We start from the raw sequence: 18,391 nt of genomic DNA, 5'->3' as shown, positions 1-18,391 counted from the left end.
GTCCTCTGCGGCCGCCATGCTGCCCGCCGCCCGCCTGGCGCTGCCGCCGCGCCTGGCCCGCCGCCCGCCGCTCTCCTGGCGCTGGGGTGCGGCGCGGCCGCTGGGCACAGGCCGTGCTCGGAGGCGCTCGGAAGCGCTGGCCGGGGAGGCGCTGGCCGGGGCGCCGCTGGACACGGCCGCTAAGGAGTACTCGCCCAAGGTGCGGCAGCTGGTGCGGGACATCGCGGGGCTGACGCTGCTGGAAGTCGCCGACCTCAACGCGCTCCTCAAGGTGGGTCCTCGGGCTGCCCGGCCCCGTCCCGCTCCGCTCGGCCCCCGCCGCCCGCTGACGCCGCCGCTCTTCCCACAGGAGACGCTGAAGATCCCGGATGTGGGGGTGATGCCCGCGGGCGCCGCCGCCCACCTGCCCGCACAAGCGGCCCCGCAGGTACGGCGCGGGGATGGGGGGGATGGGGGGGATGGGAGCTCTCGTCTCAGCTTCGCCTTCACCTCACCGCGGCTGTTTGCAGGAGGAGGAGGAGGCCGTCCCCATGAAGAAGGAGAAGACGCACTTCTCCGTGCGGCTGACGGAGCTGAAGGCCACCGACAAGGTGAAGCTCATCAAGGAGGTGAAGAACTTCGTGCCCGGCATAAACCTCGTGCAGGTGAGGACGGGGCTGCCCCAGCCCAAAGCGGTCTCTGCTCTGAGAGCTGCTCGAGTTCCCCCTCGGTGGGGCTCAGTGTGCCCAGGGCCGTGTGCCTCTCCGAGCAGAGATGAGACCAGGATGCAGAACGGGACTCGCTATGCCCAACAGGCATCCCTCAGAGGAGCCCAGTCCCTCCCAGCTCTGCTGACTGAGTCCATAGCAGAAGGGGGAAGGGGGAGGCTCAGAGCAAATAGCTCACAGCCCTCTGTGCCAGTCTCCTTTTCTCCCAATGCAAGAGATGCTATGAGGCTTTCTGAAGAACTTGGGAGCAGCCAGAGCTCCTCACTGCAGCTGGATTTGGTCAAGCTTAACACAGCTTGTCATCCAACGCGCTTCCATTCTGTACTGTGATGCTTTCATGTCTTGAGGATAACAATAACAGCACTTCTTATTTACCTAAGTGCGAGGACGCAATGCTAAGCAGTGCTTAGTGAAATCTGCTTTAATATGTCACCCAGATATTCTGAGATGGATTTGCAGAGCCTCCTCCAAACCATTCGTAACGACGTATTGTAAAACAAATAATAACACAGACATTCTGCTCTCAGTGATGTCAGTTCCATTGGCCCACTGGGAAATAACTGTCTGCCTGGGTCAGCCTGAATGTTATGTCCCAGCAGTGATTAAGATGCCAGAACCCTCTAACAGCTATGATCAGTGGACAACTGAAAATGGTGTGGAGAACCAATGCTAAGTCAGCGTGGCACATGGAACCTGTAGAACAAGCTGGTTACACTTGTGATGCAGCCACAAGTTACTTTCATTTTAAAAAAAGTTACAGCTGAAGGCTGGTTTTGCCTGTAGAGGTTGTGTTTCATGTTTAGCTGGAAAAACATTATTGTAAGTGAGGAGTTGTCATAGAATCCTAGAATGGCCTGAATTGAAAAGGAGCACAATGCTCATCTGGTTCCAACCCCCTGTTATGTGCAGGGTTTCCAACCAGCAGACCAGGCTGCCCAGAGCCACATCCAGCCTGGCCTTGGATGATGTGGGGCATCCACAGCCTCCTTGGGCAACCTGTTCCAGTGCACCACCACCCTCTGTGTGAAAAACTTCCTCATATCTAACCTAAACCTCCCCTGTCTCAGTTTAAAACCATCCCCCCTTGTCTTATCACTGTTCACCCTTGTAAAAGTCGTATTCTCTCCTGTTTATATGCCTCATCTGGATGAGCTTTTAAACAAGATTTAAGGTGGATTTAAATGAAATTTTCTTAGTGGTTTGGAAGAAAGTACTGCTGGCAACAAGCAGTACCCTGCCCAGGGGCTGTTGATGTGTGTGGAGCTGTGCTGTTCTTCCATCTGGAGATGTGAACAGCTGCTGCCCGGGGCTGAGGCTGCTTTAGAACAGAAGTTCAGTGTTAGGGAGCAAAGATGAAAAACCTCATTTGTGCTGCGCGTCCTCACTGCAGCAAACCAGAGCAGGCTGTGCCTTCTGGATGCAGCCATGGGCTCTTGTGAGTGCAGGCACAGCTTCATCTGCACAGCAGCACCGCGTCCCTTCCAACAAAGCATCTTCTGCCTCTGCTGGTACATCATCGCTGCCCAGCGTGCACTGACTGACACAGCCAAGGCTCACTTTATTTGTTCTCCACAGCACGTGAGCTGGTGGCAGCTCCTCGCTTTGCAACCCCCCAGGTTTGTTGCTGCTGTGTGGTTTGGGAGCAGCAGCAAGCCTGTCTGCTCCCACCCCATTCCCTGAGCTCACTGCAGTTAAACAAGGCATGATACTGCAGGAAATCTTAAACCAGTTACAAAACTTTTCAAGTGCCTTCATTTTGCTAAACTCTGCAACGTTAGAGGCTCATATATGAAATGCCAAACTGCTGTCAGGCAGTCTGAGCTGGAACTCTTTTGTCCCAGTACATCAGACTCTGTGACTTCACTTGCACAGCTGTGTACAGAACTCAGGCGGCCTCTCCACCCGCTGGCACAAATATGTAAACCAAAACATTCATGCTGAAGAAATGGCCCGGCCGGGTCAGTGGCTGCGTTAGCAGATGGTTGTGTGTGTCCTGGGCACCTTCCAGGGCTGAGTGCTGGGGAACACAGCACACGTCACATACACACTGTGCAGGAACTGGGGGCTGCTGCCCATGGGGAAGGGTCTGGATGTGCTGCCCTGTGCCATCGGGGCGAGGTGCAAGTGGGTGTTTTCCAAGTGGAAGCCTCGGGTTTCAGAGCATTAGGTGAGTTTTCTCTGGTCCGTTCACGCAGAGCTCGGGCTCATGGCTTTAAATCTGTTAATCTGGTTAGTGAAAGCTGGTTTACAGATCTCATGCTTTGTACCTCCCACAGGCAAAGAAGCTGGTGGAGTCCCTTCCGCAGGAGATCAAGGCTAACGTGTCCAAGGAGGAAGCGGAGAAGATCAAAACAGCGCTGGAGGCAGCAGGAGGGACTGTGGTTCTGGAGTAGGCGGCCCAGTGTCACCCAGAGGGACTTGGAGCAGCACCTGCCTGTGGTGCTCACACTGACAGAGCCAGGCCCTGGGCACCTCCGGGTGCCAGATGCCCTCGCGCCGCGTGGTGGGAATGCTTTGTCCACATGGTTCAGTGCGACAGCAGCGTGCGGTTTGGTGGGGCTGCCGTTTAGTTCTGGCATCACAACGAACTCTACATTCATAAAAGCCAAGTGGGAAAAACTCTGTAGAATCGTCATCTGTCAAAGCTCGGCCCGCTTCCCCCGGGAGCCGCACACGCTCACGCGGTCACGGCGCTGGGGCAGAGGCGCTGCTCCATCACCAGCACCGCGCAGCGATGCGGCTTTGCGTGCACGGTGACAGCGCAGCGCTGGAGCCGGCCCTGCCGCTTCCTCTTCCTCGCTCTCCTTCCTCCTCTCCCGTCCCCTTTGCCCGCGCCCCCCATCCCGGCACCGCGCGTGGATGGCTTCCGCCTTCTCGCCCTTCTGGTTACTCATTGCCGCGGGGCCGGGCGGTGCTCCTCGCTGGGAGCCCGGCGCGGCGGCCCCCGGTGGATCGGCGCGGGGCGGAGCGCGGGGCGGGGCGGCGCGGGTCGGCGGCGCAGAACGGCGCCGATGGCGGAGCAGCGCGTGTCGCGGTGGTACTTCGGCGGGATCGCGTCGTGCGGCGCCGCGTGCTGCACCCACCCGCTCGACCTGCTCAAGGTGCGGGCGCGGAGCCGGAGAGGCGGAGCGGCGGCCGCGGGGTTCGGGGGCGCGGCGGACGGGGGCGAGCGCCGCGAGGAGCCGCGATCCGGGGGCCGCGGGAGGGCAGAGGGGCCGTCTCGGTCGGGCCGCGCCCGGGCGGCGGCTGCGGTGCCCTCGGTGCTGGCCGCGGGCCCACTGGGCTGCGCGTCCCCGGCCAAGATGTCAGCCGGGCGCTGGGAGCCTGGCATCCCCGCAGCCGCTCAAAAGGGCCGCGCGCGGCGGCGGCTGCCAGCCCTGACCCGGCCCGCGGCGGCGGCCAGGTGGCGGCGAGCCCGGCGGGGCTGCCCGGCGCCGCGCACCCGCGTGGGACTCGCGGCTCCGTCCGCGCTGGGCTCCCGGGAAGGGCGGCGAGCCGGGAGCCGGCCGGGCGCCCTCCGTTCACCACCGCCGAGCCGGCGGAGCTGGGGGGGAGGGTCGGCCTTTGCCCCGCGTTGTGTGAGCGAGCCGCGAGCGCCCCGGGCCGAAGCCGATCGCGGAGCTTGCCTTTGGACCGCAGCTACGGTGGAGAGGCCCCGAGCCGGGCATGGGGCCAAGGGCGCTCCTCTGTGCCGGTGGACCTTGGACCCCGGGGAGCCCACCCGGCCCGGCTGCAGGTGCACGGCCCCCGGCTGCCCTGCGCGGCCCCGGCTGCTGTGCCACGCGGTGAGCTCCGGCTCCCAAGGCCGAGCCCTTCCTGCACAGCCGGAGCTGGATTGTACTCTCCCACCATCCCGCTGTGCGTCCCACGCTGCGATGTCCCCTGGGCTCTGACCCGCGCACAGAGCTGCGCTGTGCTCAGGACACACTCTGGCAGAGGATGACACAGCTCCTACATGAAGGCCCCTCTGCAGCAGCCCAGAGGCAGTCCTGCTCACTCCTGGTGCTGGTTCTGGAACTGCTGAGTTGCTCCAGTGGGGCTGCAGTGCACAGGAGCAGTGCTGCAGTGCTCTCTGCCTGTGTTCCTCCTGCAGTTCCTGGAGGCCTGGTGCCACGTGCACCCAGGGTGGCAGGAGGTCATGGAAGCAGCAGTGCTGCCTGGTTCCTTCCGACCAGAGCTGTGCCGGCTGCTCACTTGCTCACATGTTTCTGGGTCATCCCACCGTTGATGCACTCCAGGGCTTTCCATGGTCGACTGCACACCGTGGCATTGCCTTGTGCCGTGCTCCTGCACCCACTATAGTTGGCAGCCAGATGGGAGGGGCGTTCCTCAGCGCTCCACCTCCTGCACCTCCATCCATGTGCTCCTGGGCCGGGCCAGGAAAGGTTCCAAGCGCTCCTCAGATGCGAGCAGCCCGGAGCTGCGGCAGCTCACAGCGTGCTGAGGAGCTCCAGGAGCTGCCCGCTGCGGGGCAGTGCCCTGACACCTCTAGGTTTTGCCCCAGGTCCACCTGCAGACACAACAGGAGGTGAAGATGCGGATGATGGGGATGGCGCTGCGCGTGGTTCGCACCGACGGCGTCCTGGCGCTGTACAACGGGCTGAGCGCATCGCTGTGCCGCCAGGTGGGTGCTGCCAGGTGGGTGCTGCCAGGTGGGTGCCCACACTGCAGGGGCAGGCAGCCTGGCCCAGCAGGACGCCCTCCCTCTCCCCCAGATGACGTACTCTCTGACCCGCTTCGCCATCTATGAGACTGCGAGAGACCACTTGGGCCGTGGCAGCCAGGGGCCTCCCCCCTTCTATCAGAAAGTGCTGCTGGGAGCGGTGGGAGGTGAGCAGGGTGGTGGGATCCCTCTGGTTCCCTGAGGCTGGAGGTACCCTGAGCACAGCTGTGCTTTGGCTGCAGGCTTCACTGGCGGCTTTGTGGGGACCCCGGCGGACATGGTGAACGTCAGGTCAGTTCTGCCTGTGCTGCGGTGCTGTTCCCACTCTTCCTTATGCTTCTCCTGCCCTGCCCCCCTGCAATCACAGCGGGTCCTGGTGGGGATCTCCAGATCTGGAAGGACAAGAGCTGTTCAGTGGGATGGCCCCAAGCAGGGCCCTGGAGGACTGGTTCTTGTCCTTTGGGAAGGAGCTGCAGCCCTGAGCAGAGCCCAGCTCAGTGCTGCAGGGGGGCAGGGATCTCCCCCACCACAGCCACCCATGAAGGACGTGACACCCCTCTGCTCTGCCTTGCAGGATGCAGAATGACGTCAAGCAGCCGGCCCACCTGCGGAGGAAGTGAGTGGGGAGTGGGTGCCACAGGGCTGGGGGAAGACAGTGCTGTGGGGTGCAGCACACGGGGGAGTCTCAGCCCCTGACTTCTCCCCCTCTTGCTCCTTGCAGCTATTCCCATGCCCTGGATGGCATGTACCGCGTCCTGCGGGAAGGTGAGGCTGTGTTGGCAGAGGAGGGAGACAGCAGCGGAGTGGAGAGGGGAGGGGACGGGGCAGCCACGGGCCTGCAGGGCTGAGGGCATGACTGCAGCACCTGGCTATGGCACAGGGCATGGCAGCACACCCACACTGCAGTGAGAGGCAGTGTCTGGGAGCTGCTGGGAAAAACGAGCTGAAGCAGGCTGGGGGAATGAACGGCAGTGGGAGGGGATGGAGCTGACCTGAAGGGACTCCGTTCCTGTGGGCCTGGCGTAGGCACTGCTGTGACATACAGTGCTTGACATGAGATGCTGGAGAGGGGTGGGGAAGAAGGCTCCTGAGGGGGAAGGAGTATGAGCAGTGCCCCAGGGCTGTGCTCGTCCCCTGTCCGCAGAGGGCTTGAAGAAGCTGTTCTCGGGAGCAACGATGGCGTCCAGCCGAGGGGCCCTGGTCACTGTGGGGCAGGTAGGACGGCGGGGCCAGGGGCTGGGGCAGTGCATGGCACAGCAGGGAGGGATGTGCACTAACAGCTTATCCCTGCAGCTTTCCTGTTATGACCAAGCCAAGCAGCTTGTCCTCACCACCGGGCTGCTGTCGGACAACATCTTCACACACTTCCTGGCCAGTTTCATCGCTGTGAGCAGGGCGGGGGGCAGCGCTGGGGATGGGGCTGTCTGCAGCTGGGCTCAGGGCTCAGGGTGGTGTTGCAGGGCTCAGATGGAGCACAGAGGCTCCTGTGCCGCTCCCTGCTCTGGGTCGTAGCCCGGAGCCATCATCCTGCATGGCAGAGCCATGATCCCGGTGCTTCCCGCAGGGTGGATGTGCCACATTCCTGTGCCAGCCCCTGGATGTGCTGAAGACGCGCCTCATGAACTCCCAGGGCGAGTATCGGGTGAGTGGCCCCCCCTGCAGCTCCCGGCCCCTTCCTGCAGTGCCTCATCAGCTCTCTCCCTCTTGCCCCAGGGTGTTGTGCACTGTGCCATGGAGACCGCCAAGCTCGGCCCGCTCGCCTTCTACAAGGTGTGTGAGTGCAAGGGGAAGTCGGGCAGGAATGGGGTCAGTGTCCATAGCAGAGTTGGGATGGAGCTCTCAGGGCTGTGCAGCCGTGGTCCTGTGCCAGGCCCTGGAGGACGAGGTTCCTTCCAGATGCAGCCAGTCTGGTGTTTCCCCATTACATTCCCCACCTTCCAGCACGCTGCTCCCCATGGCCGGGCTGCAGGCACTCTTGGTCCAAGTGGGAGCGCTCACTGACTCCCTTCTCACTGTCCCATTGCAGGGCTTCGTTCCCGCTGCCATTCGCCTCATTCCTCACACCGTCCTTACCTTTGTCTTCCTGGAACAGCTGCGAAAATACTTTGGGATCAAAGTGGTCACCTGAGCAGGAGGGCCGGACCCTGCTCCCTGGGACCGCAGAGCCCCCCACCGCCCTGGGCCGGGGCTGTCCCCTCCCCACATCCCTGCACCCGGGGCCGGCCGGTCCCAGCCCCCATTTCACACCCTCCTCCATTCTCAGCACCTCCGTTACCTCTGGGACGTCCCTGGGTCTTGTCCCCTCTGCTCTGCACCTTCGTCTGCCGTGGTTTTTCCCTCTCCCCCACCGGAGTGGCCGCAGCCCTGTCCTGGTGCACAGCCTCGTGCCTTTGCCTGGGCTCAGCTCGCAGCGGGAGGGGCTGGCGGGGTTTCTTTTGCTGTGCCCGGGCTTCAGCCGGGAGCTGTGCAGAGCAGCGCTGCGTGCAGGCGGCTCCCGGCTCCCACCTCTCCTGCGGCAGCAAGGATGGACGTGGAGCAAGGGTGGAGGCGGGTTTGGCGCACGTAAGCATTCCCCGCTGAGTGCCTCTGTCCTCCTCTACTCCTCCGCTGTCCCCGTGCAGCCAAAACGGGTCCGTCCCCGTTCCCCCCCCCCGTCTCCCGCTCAGCCAAAACTCCCCAGCGCCCGCCGGCCGCTGGGCTCTTCAGGGATTGTGCCTTATACCAATGATAAAGAAGGGACCTGGGGGATGGGGGGGGGCGTGGGGCGGCCGCGCTGCCTTGCTGTGCTCCTGCCGCTGCGTGCATCACCGTCCCCGAGCCCTGCAGTGTCCGTCCTGCCCCGCTTCTCCACGTACTGAGGTGCTCAACTCTCCCCCCCACCCGCCCTGCAGCCCCCCCCGCCCCTACTCTGCCTGCACGGGGGCTGCGGGCATCGCCGTCTGCACGCGCAGCGCTGTGCAGAGTGGCCCCGAGGGATCAAAGAACTGGAATAGCTGTGACCGTAATGTATAATAAATAAACAGCGGAACAACCGCGGCGTCCTGATCGCGTGAGGAGGGGAGAGGGGGGGTGCGGTGTTCCCTCCCCCTCCAGAGCTGCACCCCCGGAGGAGCAGAGGTGATGGGGGGTCCGGGCTCACACGCTTAGCGCCGCACGGAACGGGGCCGTCCCTGCCCCGTGGGCATCTCCCAGCGTCGGGCGGGGGAGCCGCGGCCGGGCCGTGCTCGGGGCAGCGCGGGGTTCCGGGCAGAGCCGTGCCAAGGGCCCGTGTCTGCTGGCTGCAGCTCCGTCCTGGACGTGACGCTAATTGGGCCGCGGCGGGCGGAACGGAGCCAGCCTGGGACAGCAGAGAAGTGAAAGCTCGTCACCTTAACGAAGCCTAATGATGCCGGCTGGCATCGACGCTTTGTTCCGGTGCCCGGCGCCGTGCGGGAGCCGCGGGGCAGGTGCGGGGCGATGCGGTGCTTCTCCCCGGGGCCGGCGCCGAGCGGCGGTGGGGATCTACCGTCCCGAGGATCGGAGCAGCTCTCTCTTCCGTCGGCCCCGCACTCCCATGCCCCGACCGCGTCCCTCGGGGCGCAGCAGCCCTCTGCCAGCGGGGTTTACGTTCCCCTCAGCTCGGCTTCCCCGCCCCCGTTTCCCGCAGCCCCCCGGGCGGCTTCATGTGAACGCGCTGTGCCCCGCGCTGGGGGCTCGGCCCGACCCGGGCTCGCGGGATGCCGCGGCCGCTCCGGGCAGTGTTTACTTGGCCGCGCTCCGCCAGAACAGCGTACGGCAAACACAGACCCGACACCGCCAGCGGAGGCCGGAACGAGAGGGTACGTGCAGCTCCCGGCCGGGCGCGGGGTCAGCCCCGTTACCGCGGTCAGGAGCCGCCAGCTCTGGGCACCGGCAGGGACCTCTCACCTCCCGACGCCGGGGCTGGGATGGGACCACCGCGCAAACAGAGCCGGGGAGCAGCGCCGGGGGCGAGAGGATCCGCAGCGTCGGGAGCGGAGCTGACCCGACAAAGCCGCGCTCGGTCGCATCCCTCCGCATCCCACCCGCAGGGGGCCGGTGATCTATCGGCTGTCCTCGGGGTGCTCAGCACCGGGGTGCTCAACACCGGGACGGAACGGAGCGGAGGAGGCAGCACCGAGACCACAGGCGGTGACACGCGCGGTCGCTCGCAGCTCCCGGGAGCTTTCGCTTGTGCCGGTCGAAACACCGGGAGGGGGCACCGGCCGCGCTCCCTCCGCCCCCCCGTGCCAGCGGGAGGAGCGGGGCGGTGAGAAGAGGCTTCTCTCCCACGATCCCTCCCCCCGCGACTGTCCCTCCCCCCCGAGTCGCCACCGCTGCCGCCGCCGCGGCTCTGGCAAAAGTTTTCGCCGGAGCGGCCGAGCGCGCCGGTCTCGGTCCCGGTTTTCGCCAGCACCGAGATGCGCCCGGGAGCCGCCGCCAGCCCAACCCCGACAGGTACGGACAGCGAGGAGTGAGGGAGGTAGGGAGGGAAAGAGGGGAGCGCCTGCACAGCACCGGCGGACACCACATCGCGTGGCCATGAGCTCGGAGAGCGGCGGTACGACTCCGGGAACGGCCCGAGCCCCGACGGGGCTGAGCCTGAGGCGGAGGGCCCTGGTTCCGGCTTCGGTCTCGCTCTCCGTCCGGCTCGGTGCCCCCGGGAAGGGTTCGGCCGTCGGGTATCTCCGTGCTCGATGCTGCCGTGGCCGCTATGCACCCACACCGGGTGATTGGCACCGACCGGACTCGGGCTCGTTGGGAGCATCTCCCGTAGATGCCCCCACCTGTGTGGTGCCCACCGGGCTCCGACTGCGGGCACGGCTGTGGTTTCGTGCTGGGCAGAAGCAGGGGATACTTTTCCACCCTCCGTGCTGCTCCCCAGGCTCCCTGGTGCCGCAGGGGCCCACGGCGAGTGCCCTTTGTGACTCTGTCCCGAGCTCTGCTGTGTCAACACAGTGTTGGTAAATGGCTTTGTTTAACGAGGACATGTTGGGTATGTGACCTTGCCGGCCTGGCGGCTGCATGCGCATCCCCAAAGCAACAGCAGAGCTCACCTCTGCCCGGCACGGCGCTTCCCAGCCCGGCTGCTCCCTCGAGGTGGTGCGGGGAGAGCAGGGCACACCACTGCCAAGCCAGCTCTGCATCAGAGAGCAGAAGACAAGCAGTGGCTGCTGCCCACCCCATGTCCTCCCCACAGCTCGCTGTGCCCTGTGCCGTGCCCACCATGCGCATGGGGGGTGTCCTGACCCGTGCCGAGTTCAGCCTTTACCCCCTGATATTCTCAGCTTTTTCTGTGCATCCAGAGGAAAATTCCGAGCCCGCAGTCCCCCTCCTCACCACGTTAGTGCCGCCCCAGCTGCGAGCTCCCATCCTTCCCACCAATCCCTGTTCCTTTCAATGCAGGGTGATGCAGATTTTTTTTTCGTGTTCTGTTGCCTGGAGAGGGAAAAAGACTGAGTGGAGAAGAGGCAAAATATGGATTAAAAATAGTTAATGAAAAAATGTGACCGCAAGCTCTGAGCAGCAGCTCAGTGTTGAGGCCAGCTGTGGAGCACAGCTCAGCTCCACACAGCTCAGCACCCCCAGTGCCAGGCAGGGGCAGGAGCTGGGGGGGCAGAGACAGAGGAGGCACGGAGCCCCCGTGTTCTTCCTTTGCATTCTGCCCACCCGTCTGCACGCAAAGCCCCCATCCCTACAGGGCTGTGTTGGCTCTGCCCAGCAGCTGGATGGGAGCGCAGCCCGCAGCCCCACAGAACCACTTTGAAATGAGGACACCCTCCTGGGATGGGGCAGCTGTGTGCTGCTGCAGCTCGCTGTTCTCTGATGTACCCTGAAGCTGTCCCCAGTGCTCATCAGTGATGTGAGTCAGGCCAGATAGGAGTGTGCTGAGCCCCCAGAGCGGGTGCACATGCACACACGCCTGTCTGCACTGACCTTTTCCTGAGCTTTTCCCACTCCCCTGCTTCCCCTGCGACATGCTGCCCACACGTGTCGCCCGCTGTGTCTCTTGTGTGCTGTCCTCCTGTTTCACGTCCCAGTTCATGCAGTGTGATGGACTAGACAAACCCATTTCCCCCAGACAGAGCCACACTGCTGTGGTTGCAGCACCCCTCTGTGCTCCATACTGCCTCTGTCTGACCCCTGCACTTGCCCCCTCACACAGGGCAGCTGCAGGAGATGCCATCCCCTTCCCCTTCAGCAGTCCTGGAGGTGATGCAAACAGCCTTGTCCTGACGGCCGATTGCTGCTTGTTTGCATCCTTTGTTGCTGTTGACGAAAATGCTGTCAGGGCTGGTTTGGGTTTTCTTGGTCCAAAGTGACACAGAACTCAGTGCTGTTGGTGCTGCGCGACGTCGGCTCTCCATGTGCCGCTGCTCGATGTTTCCGCCATCATGCAGCTCCGTGCAAATAAGCTGTGGTCGTTCGGTGTGAGGGGTGCCCCAGGCAGCTCAGCTGTTCCTCTGCAGCCCAAGTTCCTCGTGCTCGCTTTGCAGAGGGCAGACGGGGGTTGGAGTTGTGGGGGTTGCAAGTGGCGAACAGGAGGCGTCCTGGAGCTCAGGGACAGAGCAGACAGAGGCAGCACGGGGTGCAGATGACCTCTCCGGCACAGGCATCTCTGGGCGCTGCTTGTCCCCTTCACTGCTGTGCTGGGAGGAGAGAGGAGCAGTGTCTGCTGGGCCCGGTTAGCGCTGGCATTGCATCAGCCCTGGCCCTCCACCATTCCCTCCCCTGCCAAGTGCCGAAGCCCCCGCTGTGCTGCCTTGTAGCTCAAAGCACAAAGCCGAGCCAGCCATGGAAAGTGCTGCATTAGTGCACTGGGGTCTAATCCCGGGGTCAGGAGGATGGCAGCCCCCACCACCACCTCCTGAGCTCTCAGCTGTGTTCTCAGTCCAGCCTCGGGGATCAGGGGGATGAGAGCTGCACAGAGGGACAGGGCTCTGCAGGCAGCCCCAGGCTCTGTGCAGGGCCATGCTGTACCAGGCTGCTCACGGGTCACGTTGCAGATGGCCATGGGTGTCCCCATGGAGGCTTCCCCAAGCCACTGATCCGTGTAGCAATGAGCTGCAGCAATCCCAGATGTGGAGCTCATTCCCTCCCCATGTGAAAGCAGCCCCAGCTGGGGGGTGGACGGGATGGTGCCAGGCCAAGGCAGGGGCTGTGTGCCCGCAGGGACAACATCCCACCACGTGTGCAGGGATAAATGTGTGCTCATCCATCCCCTGTGCCTTGCTGCAATGCCACGTGCTGGGGAACCGGGGCAGGGATGAGGCAGGGCTGGGCAGGGCACATTGTGGCCTCCCAAGGGCTGGTCACACCCGGTCCCTAGCTGGGTGCTGTCCCCTTTCCCAGCGCTGTGTTTCCCTTCCCTCCTCTCCTGCCTGTGGGCACAAGGTCTCCGCTTTGCTGCTGTGGGCAGTGTGGTGTTTGCAGCCCGTCCTCTCCCAGGGTCAGCAGCCTCAGAGACATGACACAGGGACATGCCGCATTACCCAACACCAGCATGGGGCAAAAGTCCCCCGTGCTCCCTGCAGTCCCAACAGATGCACCCACCCACATGATGGGGGCTTGGTGCCCGTGGCTCAGAGTGATGGGGAATGTAGTGCCTGAAGCCACAGCAAAATGGAGACTGTGACATAGGCTGGATCCATCCTAAGTGTCACCTCCACTGACAGTGGATGGGGACAGGGGCGTTTTGGCCCCGGTGGCCACAGCACACCCAGCAGGAGCACCACAAGTACTGGTGCTGGCACTTCCAGCTCCTGGGACATTCTCAGTGCTGCTGACAGCCTGAGACCCGCCGTGCCAGCCCCAAAGAGCCGGACTGAGCAGCACTTGGCTCCCCCACATCCTCACCAGGAACAGCTGCATCTCCCAGAGTGTGGGGTCCCCCACTCTGTAGGCTGCTGGGGAGGGGGGCCACAAAGCTCCACGGGCAGCTGGGGCAAAGGGCTGGGCAGGGCTCTGCTGCAGGGCCAGGGTGCATTGGAGGCCCTGTGCAGGAGATGAGGAGCGTGACTGCCCCACGTGCCAGGACCCCTCACCCAGTGCAGTCTGCCCAGTTTGGCCGCAGCATGGCCCTGGGGCATGGGGAGCACTGCCAGCCAGGAGGGGAGTCTAGGGCAGAGGGCTCCCCATGCTAAATCCCACTGCAGGAGTTAAAAATAGTGCAGCCTCTGCCCCAGAGCTGCCTGCCTGGCTTGAGAGGGGCTGCCAGCACATCCACTGCCATGCCCCAGAGAAGCGCTTCATCCCAGTGCAGGGATGCTTGGAGTGGGGCGGAAGGATGGGGATGCTGCTGTGGGCAGGTGACTGGAGGGTTCCCGTCAGTGAAGATCCCAGAGCCCACACAGAGAGTTCTGTCTGTCCTCGGGGCCGGGTCCTGTTCTGAGACTGCCTAAATAAGGCGCATGCTGGCAGGTCTCGCTCCCTGAGCCGCATCTGCAGCGCCACGGGCTGATTAATGAGCTTCTCAGGCAGCCGCCTGCAACATGGCGAGTGGGTCTGCATGGAGGAAACACGACTTTCCCAGGGATAAAAATAGGCAGAGCAGAGTGGCGAGCCCTGGGAGCGATGGCTGGAGGGGAGCCACGGGGAGGCCGGGGCTCAGCAATGCTGCAGCATCAGCTCCCACACTGCCCCCTTGTCAGAAGAGCTGAAATCCCATTCAGAAGCCCCATAACCGGCTTAAGGGGGATGGAGGGAGTTATGGCTCCTCGTGAGCCAGGCTTTGTACATGAACTCCTGGACGCCGTGTCAGATGAGGCTCCCCATTGCTTGTGCTGGGAGCAATGGAGCCGGTAGCAGAACCAACACGGAGCCACGCAGCCCCATGAGCCAGGGATGCCTGTGGTTATCCCCACAGCCACCTCCATCCCCACTGAAGTGTCAGGGCTGGGAGACCCATGGGGTGAGGGATGTGGTGCACTGATGTGCCGGCACCAGGGACGTCCTGACTGCCTCACAGGGTTCTGGGCTGTTGGAGATCAGCACTGATGCACATCAGGCACCAGCATTGATGGGGGGATGGGGCTTAGCTCAGGTCTGTGAGCAGAGGGTGGTCAGGGAGCCCTAGGAGCCTGAGAGGGTCCACCCTATGCAAGTGAGTCACGTCTGAGCGTGGCTGTGCTCCAACTGCTCAAGGCTGATGAAAGGAGCAGGGATGGCTGGGTTTGCTCTGGGAAGGCAGAGAGGTGGCTGGGGGCCATGGCAATGCTGTCCTGGGGAGGAAATGGCAGATAATCAAGGCCTGCAGACTAATGGGAAAGAACACAAAGAAACAGTTGAAAGTTAAAGGCAGGTGGAGAACAGGGATGTGAGCGTGGCAGTGGCAGCTCTGCTCACCTCACAGCACATCCCCAGCTGTGCCCCAGGACGGGTCCCACTGCACATCCCTGTGACTCATCCTCTCATGCAGGGTCGCCCGTGTGCCAGGGCCCTCACCGCCAGGGCAGAGGAGCTGCTGAGGGCCGGTAGGAAGCCAGGACCCCACTCCTCATGCAGCTTGTGGCCTGGTGGAGGCATGTCCCAGCCACCTCTCCTCACTCTCCTGCTGCTGCTGCTCTGCTGCCAGGTAAGGATGGGCTCCCAAAGACACTGCCCACGGCAGCCCATGGCTATGCCACGCTGCACAGAAGGCTCTGTCCAATCCTGCTGTCTGCACGGCACAGTGTGGCACATCCATCTGTGCCTGCCCACGGCCATCCTTGAGCCTCAGGGCCATGGAATGCCTGCCCCTGCCTGACCCTGCTGATGTCTCTGGTGCCATCAGGGCCCTTCTGCCCAGATCACGAATTTCCTCTTCGAAAGCTGGAAGGCTTACAGCGAGGAGTGCCACCGCAACATGAGCCGGATGCCCGCACCTACAGGTCAGAGTGGGCACCTCACACGCACCCCTGGTGTCCTGGCAGGACAGGGACCCCCTGAGGGTGGGCATGGGGAGCTGCAGGGAAGGTGACCGCATGGTCTCCAGAGCTGACACTCCCCATGGGCTGTCAGAGTGCATCGCCATTCTGCCTCCCCACAGAGCTGGTTTGTAACCGAACCTTTGACAAGTTCTCCTGTTGGCCCGACGCACTGCCCAACACCACCGTCAACGTCTCCTGCCCCTGGTTCCTGCCCTGGTACCAGAAAGGTAACAGCAGGGCACGTGGTGGCATGGCTGAGCGGGGCAGGGCTGTGTGTGCATGCACACCTCCGTGCGGATCCACGCTGCTGCGGGTGCTGCTCCGTGTCCCCGGGGCTGTCGTGCAGAACCCAGCTGTGTACCTGCAGTTGCCCCATTTCCCTCCTCCCCATGCAGTGAAGCACAGATATGTCTTCAAGACATGCGGGCCGGATGGGGAATGGGTGACAGGCCCCAAGGGGCAGTCCCTGCGGAATGCCACACAGTGCCAGATCGACGCCGAGGACCTGGAGGCGCAGGTGGGCAGCGGGTTGCCCCTTGTAGGCATAGTGCAGCCCCCACCCCGTGCTGTTCTGCCTCATTCCTCACCTTCACCGCCCCCCTCACTCTCCAGGAAAAAATAGCCAAGACCTATGGCAGCTTCAAAGTGATGTACACTGTGGGCTACTCAGTGTCCCTGTGCGCGCTGCTGCTTGCCCTGGCCGTGCTGCTGGGCTTCAGGTGGGCACAGATAGGGGCTGCACCAGGGGGGGCTTTGGGGGAACGCACACTGACAACAGCCCCCTGCCTCCCCAGCAAGCTGCACTGCATGAGGAACTACATCCACATGAACCTCTTCGCCTCCTTCATCGTGAAGGGCGTCTCCGTGCTGGTCATCGATGCCCTGCTGAAGACTCACTACAGCGACAAGATCGATGACTACAATGTGCGCATCTGGCTGAGTGATGAGGTGAGTGGGGGGCAGGGGGTCGGGGGGGATGGACCACGGCAGGCCCTGACCCCCACCCGCAGGCTGCCGCTGGCTGCCGGGCGGCCACGGTCTTCATGCAGTATGGCATCATGGCCAACTACTGCTGGCTGCTGGTGGAGGGCATCTACCTGCACAACCTGCTGGTGGTGGCTGTTTTCTCTGAGAGGAGCTACTTCACCCTCTACCTGTGCATCGGCTGGGGTGAGCGCAGCCTGCATCCCATCCCCATCCCATGCCATCCCTGAGCCCACACCGTGCCTCACCTGTCCCACCCCGTGCTTCCATTCCAGGGGCACCTGTGCTATTTCTCATCCCATGGGTCGTTGTGAAGTTTCTCTATGAAAACATCCAGTGAGTATCAGCCTGTGCCGTGGGGTGTCTGGGGTACGTGTGGGATATATTGTAGAGAAACCCATGGGACAGCCCAGCAGAGGCTCCACTCTGCTGCCCGCATGCAAGGAGCGCAGTGCCAGGTGCTGTGCCAAGCTCCAGCAGCCACCCTGACACAGGGCTGCCCTGGGGTCCCCATCCCTCTCCTCCGCAGGTGCTGGAGCACCAACCACAACATGGGTTTCTGGTGGATCCTCCGCTTTCCCGTGTTCCTGGCCATCCTGGTGAGCCCTCAGCCCACGGCTTTGCCCGCCGCCTCCCCTGACTCAGCCATGGTTGGGGTTGTGGCCACTTCATGTTCACAAGCCTTTCACGGCTCTCTGCCCCACTGCAGATCAACTTCTTCATCTTCATCCGCATCATCCAGATCCTCGTCTCCAAGCTCCGCGCACACCAGATGCGCTACACCGACTACAAATTCAGGTGGGCAGTGGGTGCAGCCCCAGCCTTGCGTGCCCACATGCAGGTGGTGCAGCGCCCATGGCCACGGCCCCGTGCTACGGCTGCCTGCTCCGTGCAGGCTGGCCAAGTCCACGCTGACGCTGATCCCGTTGCTGGGCATCCACGAGGTCGTCTTCGCTTTCATCACGGATGAGCACGCCCAGGGCACGCTGCGCTACGTCAAGCTCTTCTTCGACCTCTTCCTCGGCTCCTTCCAGGTGAGCGCAGCAGGGCCGGGCTGGCCACAGGGACATCGTGCTGGGAGGGATGGACTGGGGCCGAGTCCAGGCGCTGCCACTCACGCCTCTCCTGTCTCTACCCAGGGGATGCTGGTGGCCATTCTCTACTGCTTCATCAATAAGGAGGTGAGCGGCCGGGCTGGGAGCGGGCGCGGGGTCGAGGGGCCGTGCTGATGGTGGCCGTCCGCAGGTGCAGGCGGAGCTGCTGAAGCGGTGGCAGCGCTGGAAGCTGGGGAAGGACCTGGCGGAGGAGTACAAGCACACCTACAGCCACGCACCCGGTGCCCGCAACGGCGCTGGAGGCTGTGAGAAGCACCAGCTGGTGGGCAGCTGTGCCAACGGGATGGGCCGCGGCACGGCCGTGCGCTCCGGCTCCCACTACCTCGAGAGCAGCGGTGCTGCCGAGCAGCTCGACATGGGGGAGCGGCACCACTGCTATGAGTTCCCCGAGACCACAGCCGAGAGCCACTTCTGAGCCCATGGCTGCACCCACAGGGCTGTGGAGGACTGAGCCGTGGGGCGGCCGCTGCCCTCAGCCTGGGCACTGCGGGGCTGCAAAATGGCCCACGGACAGGGCTGGAGAAGGCAGGGAGGGGAACGGGGGCTGGGGTCTGTGGGGGCTGGGAATTGGGGGGGTGGGGTTCATCCTGTGGTGCTGCCCTTGTGCGCCTGCGAGACCCTCTGCACAGTGGTGTAATTTATGTTGTAACTGTGTAAATAGGTGTGGGCCCGTGCCGGGCTGCAGGGCCAGCTCTGAGTGTGCCTGTCTGTGGGGAATGGCCGACCCTGGGGAGGGGGAGCGGTGACACTACCACCCCACAGTGTCCCCAGTTGTCAGTGGGTGACGGGCACATCACCCCAAGCTGAGGATGGGGCCACATTGCAGGGAGCCCCTGCACTGCACTGCTGCCCTTATGGCCTTGCACAGGTGAGCAGGGCAGAGGTGGGGGGGAGGGGGGTGGAGGGGGCTGCAGCTCTCCTCCAGCCACTAATGAGCTCTATCAGCATTGCCAGGAAGCCTTAATTAAATCATTTGGAGCTGCCCCCTCAGCCGTGCTCTCCTGAGGATGGGCAGTG

The 18,391-nt window shown here is 63.4% G+C and overlaps 3 protein-coding genes across 3 annotated transcripts; all 3 read left to right on the top strand.

Moving 5' to 3' along the window:
- Position 1: 1 nt before the first annotated feature.
- MRPL12 (mitochondrial ribosomal protein L12) lies at positions 2-3,329 on the top strand. Its single transcript, XM_052687616.1, has 4 exons — positions 2-271; positions 350-427; positions 510-644; positions 2,984-3,329. The coding sequence occupies exons 1-4, from the start codon at positions 17-19 to the stop codon at positions 3,098-3,100; spliced, it is 585 nt and encodes a 194-aa protein (XP_052543576.1). The 5' UTR covers positions 2-16; the 3' UTR covers positions 3,101-3,329.
- Positions 3,330-3,668: 339 nt separating this feature from the next.
- SLC25A10 (solute carrier family 25 member 10) lies at positions 3,669-8,402 on the top strand. The gene is made up of 11 exons (XM_052687612.1): positions 3,669-3,808; positions 5,212-5,331; positions 5,423-5,537; positions 5,613-5,661; positions 5,945-5,986; positions 6,092-6,135; positions 6,515-6,585; positions 6,664-6,756; positions 6,935-7,012; positions 7,084-7,140; positions 7,397-8,402. Exons 1-11 carry the CDS (start codon positions 3,719-3,721, stop codon positions 7,496-7,498), a joined length of 861 nt encoding a protein of 286 aa, XP_052543572.1. The 5' UTR covers positions 3,669-3,718; the 3' UTR covers positions 7,499-8,402.
- A 1,284-nt stretch (positions 8,403-9,686) lies between these two features.
- Positions 9,687-18,064, top strand: GCGR (glucagon receptor). The gene is made up of 14 exons (XM_052687566.1): positions 9,687-9,825; positions 14,786-14,941; positions 15,140-15,236; positions 15,395-15,502; positions 15,671-15,792; positions 15,888-15,994; positions 16,070-16,223; positions 16,286-16,445; positions 16,535-16,595; positions 16,789-16,858; positions 16,969-17,057; positions 17,155-17,293; positions 17,399-17,440; positions 17,505-18,064. The coding sequence occupies exons 2-14, from the start codon at positions 14,891-14,893 to the stop codon at positions 17,787-17,789; spliced, it is 1,485 nt and encodes a 494-aa protein (XP_052543526.1). The 5' UTR covers positions 9,687-9,825; positions 14,786-14,890; the 3' UTR covers positions 17,790-18,064.
- The last annotated feature ends 327 nt before the right edge of the window (positions 18,065-18,391 follow it).

Source organism: Tympanuchus pallidicinctus, unplaced genomic scaffold, assembly GCF_026119805.1.
Source record: "Tympanuchus pallidicinctus isolate F22 unplaced genomic scaffold, pur_lepc_1.0 scaffold23, whole genome shotgun sequence".
Classification (NCBI taxonomy): domain Eukaryota; kingdom Metazoa; phylum Chordata; class Aves; order Galliformes; family Phasianidae; genus Tympanuchus; species Tympanuchus pallidicinctus.
Note: the sequence above shows the minus strand (reverse complement) of the source record. Positions and strands in the feature narration are given on the sequence as shown.